We start from the raw sequence: 12,598 nt of genomic DNA on the forward strand, positions 1-12,598 counted from the left end.
CAACAGTCAGAATTTGAGTTGTATGACTTTGACATTTTGGTGTCCTTGACTTTGCCAAGTGTTTAATTATGTAATTCAGGTTCAGATTGCATCAGTATCGGCAGAGAAGCAGAGACTTGAAGAGAGATTACGTAACCATAGCAACAGTCAGAATTTGAGTTGTATGACTTTGACATTTTGGTGTCCTTGACTTTGCCAAGTGTTTAATTATGTAATTCAGGTTCAGATTGCATCAGTATCAGCAGAGAAGCAGAGACTTGAAGAGAGATTACGTAACAATAGCGACAGTCAGCAGAAGACTATCAGATCATTGGAGTGTCGATTGACTGCAACACAGGCTGACCTTGACCTTGCTAGGAGTGAACTGACAGCAAGTCAGGAGGAATATGAAGGATATAAGGTAATTATGTTCAGACCTGTATAAAACTGTTCTCTACAGCTTTAAAGAAATAAGTTAAAATGAAACTTTTCACTTAGAAAAGGTTATTCTCAATAAATTCACAATAGTCCACATCAGATATTAATTTTTGCGCTCTAAACTGATGAAAGAACGTATAAAATTTTGAAAAATATAAAAATCTGGGACATGTTTATTAGAACTTGAAAAATAAAGCTGCAACATTCCTGATCATGTTATTTTCTTAATGTTTTTCAGGTTAGGGTTCACAGTGTTCTGAAACAGCAAAAGACTAAAGGACCTAATGATAGCCAAAATGAGGGTGACAAGTTAGAAAGGTACATAATTTTGATTCTTTAATCTCATGAAAATGATGTATTCTGTCAAGTGTAAAGTTGCTGTTTTTTTGCCAAGCTTCATGGGAGAACTTTCTTTCATGTCCAGTTCAGTCTGATAAATTTTGCAGTTCTGCTCCTTGAGGATTGAGTAATCCATGCTCAAGACAGAAGTTTGTACAAAGGTTTTTGCTCTAGAGAGGTGTATTGATTGAGAAACTTGACTATCTAGGAAAAAATTAATTCACCTTTATTCAGAGTTATAGCAGGGCCCAGAGGTTGTTAACAGAGGTTATACTGTAGCTGAAGCTGATAGTTTTAGCTCACCTGTCACAAAGTGACAAGGTGAGCTTTTGTGATCGTGCGGCGTCCGTCGTCCGTCCGTCCGTAAACTTTCGCTTGTGACCACTCTAAAGGTCACATTTTTTGTGCGATCTTTATGAAAGTTGGTCAGAATGTTCATCTTGATGATATCTAGGTCAAGTTCGAAACTGGGTCACGTGCCTTCAAAAACTAGGTCAGTAGGTCTAAAAATAGAAAAACATTGTGACCTCTCTAGAGGCCAAATATTTCACAAGATCTTCATGAAAATTGGTCAGAATGTTCATCTTGATGATATCTAGGTCAAGTTCGAAACTGGGTCACGTGCCTTCAAAAACTAGGTCAGTAGGTCTAAAAATAGAAAAACCTTGTGACCTCTCTAGAGGCCATATATTTCACAAGATCTTCATGAAAATTGGTCAGAACGTTCACCTTGATGATATCTAGGTCAAGTTCGAAACTGGGTCACGTGCCATCAAAAACTAGGTCAGTAGGTCAAATAATTGAAAAACCTTGTGACCTCTCTAAAGGCCATACTTTTCATGGGATCTGTATGAAAGTTGGTCTGAATGTTCAACTTGATGATTTCTAGGTCAAGTTCGAAACTGGGTCACGTGCGGTCAAAAACTAGGTCAGTAGGTCTAAAAATAGAAAAACCTTGTGACCTCTCTAGAGGCCATATATTTTATGAGATCTTCATGAAAATTGGTCAGAATGTTCACCTTGATGATATCTAGGTCAAGTTCGAAAGTGGGTCACGTGCCTTCAAAAACTAGGTCAGTAGTTCTAAAAATACAAAAACCTTGTGACCTTGCTAGAGGCCATACTTTTCATGGGATCTGTATGAAAGTTGGTCTGAATGTTCATCTTGATGATATCTAGGTCAAGTTCGAAAGTGGGTCAGGTGCCTTCAGAAACTAGGTCAGTAGGTCAAATAATAGAAAAACCCTGTGACCTCTCTAAAGGCCATATTTTTCATGGGATCTATATGAAAGTTGGTCTGAATGTTCATCTTGATGATATCTAGGTCAAGTTCGAAACAGGGTCATGTGCGGTCAAAAACTAGGTCAGTAGATCTGAAAATAGAAAAACCTTGTGACCTCTCTAGAGGCCATACTTGTGAATGGATCTCCATAAAAATTGGTCAGAATGTTCATCTAAATGATATCTAGGTTATGTTCGAAAGCGGGTCACGTGCCTTCAAAAAGTAGGTCAGTAGGTCAAATAATGAAAAAATGTTGTGACCTCTCTAGAGGCCATATTTTTCATGGGATCTGTATGAAAGTTGGTCTGAATGTTTATCTTGATGATATATAGGTCAAGTTTGAAACTGGGTCAACTGCGATCAAAAACTAGGTCAGTAGGTCTTAAAATAGAAAAACCTTGTGACCTCTCTATAGGCCATACCCTTGAATGGATCTTCATGAAATTTGGTCAGAATGTTCACCTTGATGATATCTAGGTCAAGTTTGAAACTGGGTCACGTGCCTTAAAAAACTAGGTCAATAGGTCAAATAATAAAAAAACCTTGTGACCTCTCTAGAGGCCATACTTTTCATGGGATCTGTATGAAAGTTGGTCTGAATGTTCATCTTGATGATATCTAGGTCAAGTTTGAAACTGGGTCAACTGCAGTCAAAAACTAGGTTAGTAGGTCTAAAATTAGAAAAATCTTTTGACCTCTCTAGAGGCCATATTTTTCAATGGATCTTCATGAAAATTGATCTGAATGTTCACCTTGATGATATCTAGGTCGAAACTTGGTCACATGCGGTCAAAAACTAGGCCAGTAGGTCTAAAAATAGAAAAACCTTGTGACCTCTCTAGAGGCCATATATTTTATGAGATCTTCATGAAAATTGGTCAGAATGTTCACCTTGATGATATCTAGGTCAAGTTCGAAAGTGGGTCACATGCCTTCAAAAACTAGGTCAGTAGTTCTAAAGATAGAAAAACCTTGTGACCTCGCTAGAGGCCATTTAGGTCAAGTTCGAAAGTGGGTCAGGTGCCTTCAAAAACTAGGTCAGTAGGTCAAATAATAGAAAAACCCTGTGACCTCTCTAAAGGCCATATTTTTCATGGGATCTATATGAAAGTTGGTCTGAATGTTCATCTTGATGATATCTAGGTCAAGTTCGAAACAGGGTCATGTGCGGTCAAAAACTAGGTCAGTAGATCTAAAAATAGAAAAACCTTGTGACCTCTCTAGAGGCCATACTTTTGAATGGATCTCCATAAAAATTGGTCAGAATGTTCATCTTGATGATATCTAGGTCAAGTTCGAAAGCGGGTCACGTGCCTTCAAAAAGTAGGTCAGTAGGTCAGATAATGAAAAAATGTTGTGACCTCTCTAGAGGCCATATTTTTCATGGGATCTGTATGAAAGTTGGTCTGAATGTTTATCTTGATGATATATAGGTCAGGTTTGAAACTGGGTCAACTGCGATCAAAAACTAGGTCAGTAGGTCTTAAAATAGAAAAACCTTGTGACCTCTCTATAGGCCATACCCTTGAATGGATCTTCATGAAAATTGGTCAGAATGTTCACCTTGGTGATATCTAGGTCAAGTTTGAAACTGGGTCACGTGCCTTAAAAAACTAGGTCAATAGGTCAAATAATAAAAAAACCTTGTGACCTCTCTAGAGGCCATACTTTTCATGGGATCTGTATGAAAGTTGGTCTGAATGTTCATCTTGCTGATATCTAGGTCAAGTTTGAAACTGGGTCAACTGCAGTCAAAAACTAGGTCAGTAGGTCTAAAATTAGAAACATCTTTTGACCTCTCTAGAGGCCATATTTTTCAATGGATCTTCATGAAAATTGATCTGAATGTTCATCTTGATGATATCTAGGTCGAAACTGGGTCACATGCCATCAAAAACTAGGTCAGTAGGTCAAAGAATAGAAAAACCTTGTGACCTCTCTAAAGGCCATATTTTTCATGGGATCTGTATGAAAGTTGGTCTGAATGTTCATCTTGATGTTATCTAGGTCAAGTTCGAAACTGGGTCACGTGCCTTCAAAAACTAGGTCAGTAGGTCTAAAAATAGAAAAACATTATGACCTCTCTAGAGGCCATATTTTTCATGAGATTTTCATGAAAATTAGTGAAAATGTTCACCTTGATGATATCTAGGCAAAGTTCAAAACAGGGTCACGTACCTTCGAAAACTAGGTCAATAGGTCAAATAATAGAAAAACCTTGTGACTTCTCTAGAGACCATATTTTTCAATGGATGTTCATGAAAATTGGTCAGAATTTATATCTTGATAATATCTAGGTTAAGTACAAAACTGGGTCACATGAGCTCAAAAACTAGGTCACTATGTCAAATAATAGAAAAAACGACGTCATACTCAAATTTGTGGCCCAATTTTTATGAAACATGGTCAGAATGTTTGTCTTGATGATTTCTAGGTCAAGTTCGAATCTGGATCATGTGGGGTCAAAAACTAGGTGACCCTTTCAAATCAAAGGAAAAGCTTGTGAAAACTTTAGAGGCCACGGTTGTGACTCAGTCTTTATGAAACTTGGTCAGAATGTTTGTCTTGATGACATTAACCCTCTAGGTTAAATTCAAAACTGGCTCATGTGGGGTAAAAAACTAGGTCAGTAGGCCAGATCAACTCTGGTGAGCAATATATAGGGCCATCATGGCCCTCTTGTTTGCAAATTTTAATTAAGCCCAACAAAATGTGGTGTTGAACTTTCAACTGGTCTTGAAGCACAAACTACTGACTGGCAGTTTATAGGAGTTGTGTAATAATTGAGGATATTTTCCTGTGCAATCATTTAATGTACCCTTGCTTGTTAATTGCATCCCAGTAACCATAAAGATTGATGAGAATTAATATATTACAGAGACAGGCTTGAAAGAGTGATAGAACAACTGAAAGCTAAACTGGAAGAATTAAAGTAAGTTTTATTCTGAGAAAGCAGTGATAGACTTCTTGCATGATAAATTGTAGCAGCTTTTAAAACTTAGCCACTTTGGTTAATAGTTAAATCAACATCATTGATGGAAGACCTCGGGTGTGTGTACAACTTGTATTGATATTATTCAATTCATGGACCAGCTCCAGAATAGAACCATTGCCTCTTGTCCTCTGGTATCGGAAAACCAACATACATGTAGTGGCTTTGCGACCAGCATGGATCCAGACCAGCCTGCGCATCCGTGCAGTGTGGTCAGGATCCATGCTGTTTGCTTTCAAACCTAATGGAATTAGAGAAACTAATAGCGAACAGCATGGATCCTGACCAGACTGCGCGGATGCGCAGGCTGGTCTGGATCCATGCTGGTTGCAAACCCACTATGTTGGTTTTCCCATGGCATGGCTCAGTCATAATCTTAACACTTCATTCACCAGCCTTAACCACTTGGCCATATTCAGCATAACATTAATAAGATTTAAACTAGCCTTAAGAAGAATATGAGATATTATATTTAAAGAAATCACAGATTTAATAGTTTCCCAGTGGGTATGGAAAACCTGTATGTTTGAAGTGTGTGGAGCACTAAAGGCACTTGCAAACACTTCAGACACAACCAATGTATTTCATAACAAAATGGATAAAAAAAATAAATCAAATCATGATTCATATGTTATGTTTACAGTTCTGTTTTTCTCTTCCATTCACAGTTTATCCAGTGCTGCATACTTTGAAAGTTTAAAATGTCCGAAATGACAAATTCTACAACAGAAGGAGGTTGTTTGAACAGTAGATGTTCTAACACTGCATAGCAGTGTTCACTTTTCATTGTCAGTGTCTTTTGAAATGCACCCATCTAATGTAAAATGTATAAATGAATGGATTTTATCTTTTGGACGTTTGTTTGATAAGCCATTCTTTACATTTTCTGCCTTACTAATAACTATTAGTTAGAAATTTCATAATTCAGAATATAATCAGGTGGAATGTATTCTGTTAAATATAACAGTTTCTGTGATCATGTTTTCAGTGACAGTTTGGAGAATGCTAAGAGAGAGTATGACATGTTACAGGAGGAACATGATAGACTGGCACAGAGGTATAACAGGATATTACAGGATCTACAGGATAAAGATGATACATACAGAAGAAGGTAGATATGATATATGCCATTTAGAAGTGGCAGCAGACCAATACTTTTAAAGGTTATAACTCTTCAGTTTTAAGACCAGTCTTGGAATGCAGCCTTGCCATTGGTCAGTTTAAAAAATGTGCGAAGAAACAGTCAGTCAGAGCCCGAGTTTTTAGACTGGTATTTTACACTCAGACCCTGGACTTTCAGTTTAGATTGAGGAGGTGTAGATCTTAAAAGTTCTTATAAGAATTTAAAGCTTTGCATTTTAGTTATTTATTATTACGAAAACAATTTCCTTTGTTTATTATAAGTTTATACAAACTTAAGAGATTCTTATGTATTTTCCTATAGTAGAAAGAAATCCATTGCTAAATAGTTTTCTAATCTTGTACGATATACATAAAAAGCTTGAAATAACAGCTACGTAGTTTAGAGAAATTGCATGAGAGACAAAAGGTAAGGGTAGAATCCCGGAAGCACAGAGCACCCCAAACACAGTCATAGAGCCATAAAGTCACAAGTCATTGACATATCCCTTCCTTAGGTCATGTTTTTGAGCCCAGTTGGAGACACATCTTGTACTTCAGTCTGTTTACAGCACATGATGTGCTTGAGTCAAGTTAGGGGCCATCATGTTATTGGACCTTGTTAAATGCATGTCATGTGTTTGAGCCCTGTTGATGGTACTGCTTGAGCTTGAGCCCAGTAATTGGCAAATTATGTACTTGAGCCCAGGTAGGGGCACAACTTGTACTTCAGCTTAGTTTAGAGCACATATTGTGCTTGAGCCCAGTTATGGTGAGGACCATGTCTCCTTGTTAAATCTTTTTCCAGGACATATATATGCAATTATTTACTCTACAAATGAGATGGTGCTGTCAGATTATCTTTATAGGGAGAATGTACATCTATAGATCACAGAGTTGTATGTTCGACCCCAGGGAGAGGCATATATTCTGTGTGTCTTAAGTCATTTATCCTCCACCTCTGATTCATGTGGAGAAGTTTGCAGTTACTGGCAGAGGACAGGTTATTACCAGTACAGAACCCAGGAATACTAGGTCAACTACAGGCCATTGCATACTGAAATACTGTTGAAAAATGTTGTTTAACCTAAGGAAAAGGGGAAAAAAAACACACGAGTTTGAAGGAATATGACTTTAATATATTTTCATGTATTATAGAATTGAGGAGATTGGCAAGGAGAAGTCAGTGGCAGTATCAGAACAGATGCAGACAATCAAGCAACTGTCACTACAGAATGAATCTCTTACTCTCTCATTTAAGGTAAGTTCACCTTTACAGTGTTCATACTTTATTAATGTAGTTTCCTTTTCCATGCTGATCCTACAGTCATTTCTGGCACCTGGCACCTATGTTAAAGCTTGTATGACCAAGATTACTTCGTTTGGTGCTTCATAGATGTGAATTTTCTTACCATCTGCTGCCTGAAAATACAACTTCTTATGTCTTAAAGCATTGAAAGGGACCTCCAAGGCCAAGCTTACTAATTTTGAATCACATGCTTGTCACTACTTTGGGTTTCAAATCCTGCATAAGATGTTGGATTCTTTCAGGTGTGGAAACTTTCCAGCCGTTTTGTGTAATGTTGTTGGTTCTACAAAGGCCAAGTATATAATTTCAAAAGATAACATGTATGCTTGAAAATCTATAGTGTATGTATATGGTAGCAATTTGAAATACTGTGAAACCATCAATATTTGGGAGGGACTTATTTTCAAGGTTTTCATGGATGCATCAATCCACAAAATGAAATCCCTGCGATTAAGCAAATTTTCCTTTGTTTATATCTTAAAAATTTGAAATCTACTAATGTTTGTCTCCACAAAATAGTCAATTTTGGCGAAACTAAAAAAATTTATGCTCACAAAATTAAATGGTTTTACAGTATGGAAAAGATTTAAAAAAAACTGTGAGCTTGCATGATTTATATTTGAACAGGAACAACTGAGATCAGCCCATGAAGATCATCATAGAGCTGTTGAACTGTTACAGTCTCAGATTGACTCGCTCGATCGTGAAAACCTCCGTCTACAGCGTGATCTACAAAATATGCAGAAAAACGCCATGTCCCCTCGGCAGATTGAGAAAGATAAATCTGTTACACCCACACCACCAGAGTTTGTTCAAGATTTCAGACACATAGAGAGACAGGAGGGAGAAGGATCAGAGATTGTAGATCCAGAACCTTGTCATCGGGTAAAACATTCTTTTTAACTAGAGTTGCTTTTGAGAAAAGCGCATGTCTCCCACAACTGCCTAATCATCTAAATAGCAAGTCAGTCTTTATATACTGTTTACTCACTACAAATATACCTTTGAAGAGTAAAAAGGCCAATTTTGGGTCATTCAAGAGCCATAATTCTGGAGTGCCTCAAGCGATTTGGCTAGTTGATGAAACTGGCCAAGGAGTTATGGTCAAAAACATTTGGTTCAAGTTTGGTGAAGATCGGATGAGAAATGTTGGACTTAGAGCGCAGACGAGAGTAAAAAGGCCGATTTTCGGTAATTCAATGGCCATAATTCCAAAGTGCCTAGACCGATTTGGCTAGTTACCGAACTTGGCCGAGGACTTACGGTCAAACACATTTTGTTCAAGTTTGGTGATGATTGGATGAGAAATGTTCGACTTAGAGCACGGACAAGAGTAAAAAGGCCGATTTTCGGTAATTCAAGGGCCATAACTCCGAAGTGCCTGGACCGATTTGGCTCATTATCGAACTTGCCGTACCAGAGTGCATGCACATTCATCAAGCCAAAAGGACTCCTATACTACTCAGATTGCATGCACATTCCTGGAGCCAAAAGGACTCCTAAACTACTCATGAGTAGTATAGGGGTCCTTTTGGCTCCAGGAATGCGCCTAAAATCTGAGCGTTTTTCGGTAATTCAAGGGCCATAATTCCGAAGTGCCTGGGCCGATTTGGCTAGTTATCGAACTTGGCTGAGGACTTATTGGCACACACATTTTGTTCAAGTTTGGTGAAGATCGGATGAGAAATGTTCGACTTAGAGTGCGGACAATCTTTGTGACAGACAGACACACAGACAGGAGTAAATCAATATGTCTCCCACACCACTGTGTGGTGGGAGACATAATGAAGTAGTGTATAGATAAAGTTGAACAAAAATGATGTTATTGATAGTATTGTTTTTACCAAATTTATGTAGATTATTGTCTTGATATTATATATAATATATATATTATATATGTGATGGTTTTGCTGTCTGGCTGCATCTTAGTTCTAGGAAAGGTCAGCTGTGGCATTAGTATATAGAGGATATTTGTTTGTTTCAGTGAAATATCAATTTTATTTCACAAGTGAGCATCAAAAACTGATATTTTCACGAGTGGCGTAGCCACGAGTGAAAATGACTTTTTTTGGTGCTCACGAGTGAAATAAAATTGATATTTCACTGAAACAAACAAATTTTCTTTTTATTTCATGTGTAAAACTCTATTTTTATTGCGTAATTTATAAAAATGTCGAAAATCGCGGGAAAGATCAACAGAAAGCATAACACAAATGACGTCATTTTAACGACGTCATCATCATTATGGTCCCCGGTATTCATAACGCCCGGTATACAATTTGACTTCAATTGCGACGGCGGACCGGAACAAGTTCGGCAAAAACAGTGAAAATAAAAACGATAATTTACTGTTTCAAGACTGTGGATTATCACTTTTATAAATTTTGCAGGGTAAATTACCGAAGCCAAGTCCAGGATTGATGCCTCTAGATCAGTTACTGACAGCCGACATGGATGATAACGCCAGTGAGTAACTTTCTGTGTGATGTTTATGCATCAAAAGGTTTTCTGGGAAGATTGCAGTTTTTTCATGGATAATGTATTAAAGTTCCATTAGCTTTTAATTATACCCCCACCAAAGTTGTTTGAGGGGGGTATATAGGAGGCAGTTTTGTCACGTCCCGTCGCGTCCCGTCCCGTCCGGTCCCGTCGCGTCCCGAAATCTATTATCTCAGTTATTACCGAATGGATTTGATTCAAACTTAAAATACATGTTCCACCTTATCACCCACATCATGTGACACAAGGTGCATAACTCTTGACACCAAGTTTTCATGAATTATGTCCCCTTTTACTTAGAATTTAAGGTTAATTTTGTTGTATTTTCACTATATCTCAGTTATTACTAAATGGATTTGATTCAAAGTTAAAATAGATGTTCCACCTCATCACCCACATCATATGCCCACATCATGTGACACAAGGTGCATAACTCTGACACCAAGTTTTCATGAATTATGTCCCCTTTTACTTAGAATTTAAGGTTAATTTTGTTGTATTTTCACTATATCTCAGTTATTACTAAATGGATTTGATTCAAACTTAAAATAGTTGTTCCACCTCATCACCCAGATGATGTGACATAAGGTGCTTAACTCTGACATAAATTTTTTATGAATTATGTCCCCTTTTACTTTAAATTTATCATTGATTTTGATGTATTTTCACTATATCTCAATTATTACAAAATGGATTTGATTCAAACTTAAAATAGATGTTCCACCTCATCAGCCACATCATGTGACACAAGGTGCATAACTCTGACACCAATTTTTCATGAATTATGCCCCTTTTTACTTAGAATTTAAGGTTAATTTTGATGTATTTTCACTATATCTCAGTTACTACTGAATGGATTTGATCCAGACTTAAAATAGATGTTCCACCTCATCACCCACATCATGTGACACAAGGTGCATAACTCTGACACTAATTTTTCTTGAATTGTGTCCCCTTTTACCTAGAATTTAAGGTTAATTTTGATGTATTTTCACTATATCTCATTCTGATTGGCTTAGAGCCAAAGGGAAGTAACATTTTTTTACTTTTGTACTGAGTTTCTTCCCTTAAATTCCAGGAATTAGTCTATTTTTAGAAATCCTATTTTTAGATTTCAGTATTTTAGGTATTTTTCTAACTTTTTTATTATAAGTCCTATGTAAAAAGTAAAAACATTTTTCTGTGGTAACATGGGTCGGTAAGACACTTTTTTTGTATTCACTTTTAGTGTATCTCTAATATTAGAGATTTAATATATTTACTTGTATTACTATACTAGTATTATACTAGTATTACTTATATGTGGAAGCCCAGGATGAAGTACTCCAAAGTATTTTTAAGATTCCTTATGGTTGCCATTCTTCTGTGACAAGACCGTATGGTGGGGGTATGAGTCACTCCTGTGACAGTTCTAGTTTTGTGTTAAAAACAGAGAAGGTAGCTGTCCATTTAGATGTTGTGCATGATTACCTGCTTTAATAAATAGGAAAGCATTTTCAATATCGCACATGAACTTACACATTTACTGCTATAAAGGGAGGTAATCATAAACAATAGATTAAATAATATTTTCTTCTTAGACAATTGATAATCAAACTTATGACGAATACATGAGAAAACAATAATTGAAAACAGGATTGAACAAAAAGGGTAGACATTTATGTTCATAACAGAAATAGTGGCAGCCACATTATACACAAAGGAATTATGAGCCTTTAAATTTCATCATTCTTTTGCATTGTAGCTACATACCAGTATAAATGATGGCATGTTTTGGCCTAAAAAATATATTTAGATGATATATAATTTGCACTTAAGTTGCATTCTGTTTATGTGGAATGTATTATAATCTTTTAATGTCTTATGAGCAGAGTTTGTCGTATAAAATGGGGATTTTATAATATTTTACAGGTGTGACGAGTTCACATGTTGATTTTGATGTGTTACAAGATAAACTGAGCAAGGAACAGAAACATAATGAACACTTAACTGAGGTAAACTTTACTTTTGTTCTGGAATGTTTTGTGTCATAGGTCAGTGTCACATTAATCATAATCTAGAGAAAAGTTTTCAAACCTCAACTGGAAAATACTGCAAAATTATTTAGTTTTGTGGTCTTGAAATTGTGTGTTTTTGGCCAGAACAGCTATTTGTTGGGGATATTAATTCATGGATTTCACCTTTTGAACTTGAAATGAATGGGAATTTTATATATTGGTCGGATTGGATTAAGGTATTAGGCCCCTAATAGTAATGTTTAAAAAATGGCATTTGTTTGGTATATTCTTACAGTTGACCGTGCTTGGCACTTATATGCATATTTTTAAAAACTTTTACTGTGCCGTTTTTTATAAATTTTGTGTAATTTATGGTATTTCCTAAAGCTCAAGAAGAGACAAATTTCAAAGTGGTGGCCTTTATCCAAAACGAGAATTCATTATTCCATTATTTTTTATGAAAGAAACATCAAACTATTGGTAAACAATCATAAAACTTAAATGAAAACTTTCTATATCATTTTTTCTAGGGTGCCTCGAGTAAACGGATTTAATCAGACAGAATTTCAACTCCAATATTGAAAAATTAAGGTCGCATTTTGAATTTTGCTCCCTTCATTAAAAAATAACCTTGGGGCAGAAGT

General features: G+C 36.4%; 1 protein-coding gene across 2 annotated transcripts in view; it reads left to right on the forward strand.

Annotated features, from left to right (window-relative positions):
* The window catches only part of LOC123555981 (GRIP and coiled-coil domain-containing protein 2-like), a 45,916-nt gene that overhangs the window by 26,111 nt on the left and 7,207 nt on the right, over positions 1-12,598 (forward strand). For both annotated transcript variants that reach the window (XM_053547813.1, XM_053547814.1), the window contains 8 exons: positions 221-400; positions 656-735; positions 4,917-4,970; positions 6,019-6,141; positions 7,308-7,410; positions 8,086-8,343; positions 9,849-9,924; positions 11,869-11,951. In XM_053547813.1, the coding sequence (XP_053403788.1) occupies positions 221-400; positions 656-735; positions 4,917-4,970; positions 6,019-6,141; positions 7,308-7,410; positions 8,086-8,343; positions 9,849-9,924; positions 11,869-11,951 (957 nt within the window). The remainder of the gene's footprint in view (positions 1-220; positions 401-655; positions 736-4,916; positions 4,971-6,018; positions 6,142-7,307; positions 7,411-8,085; positions 8,344-9,848; positions 9,925-11,868; positions 11,952-12,598) is intronic.

The sequence above is a fragment of the Mercenaria mercenaria genome, chromosome 7 (assembly GCF_021730395.1).
Source record: "Mercenaria mercenaria strain notata chromosome 7, MADL_Memer_1, whole genome shotgun sequence".
NCBI lineage: Eukaryota > Metazoa > Mollusca > Bivalvia > Venerida > Veneridae > Mercenaria > Mercenaria mercenaria.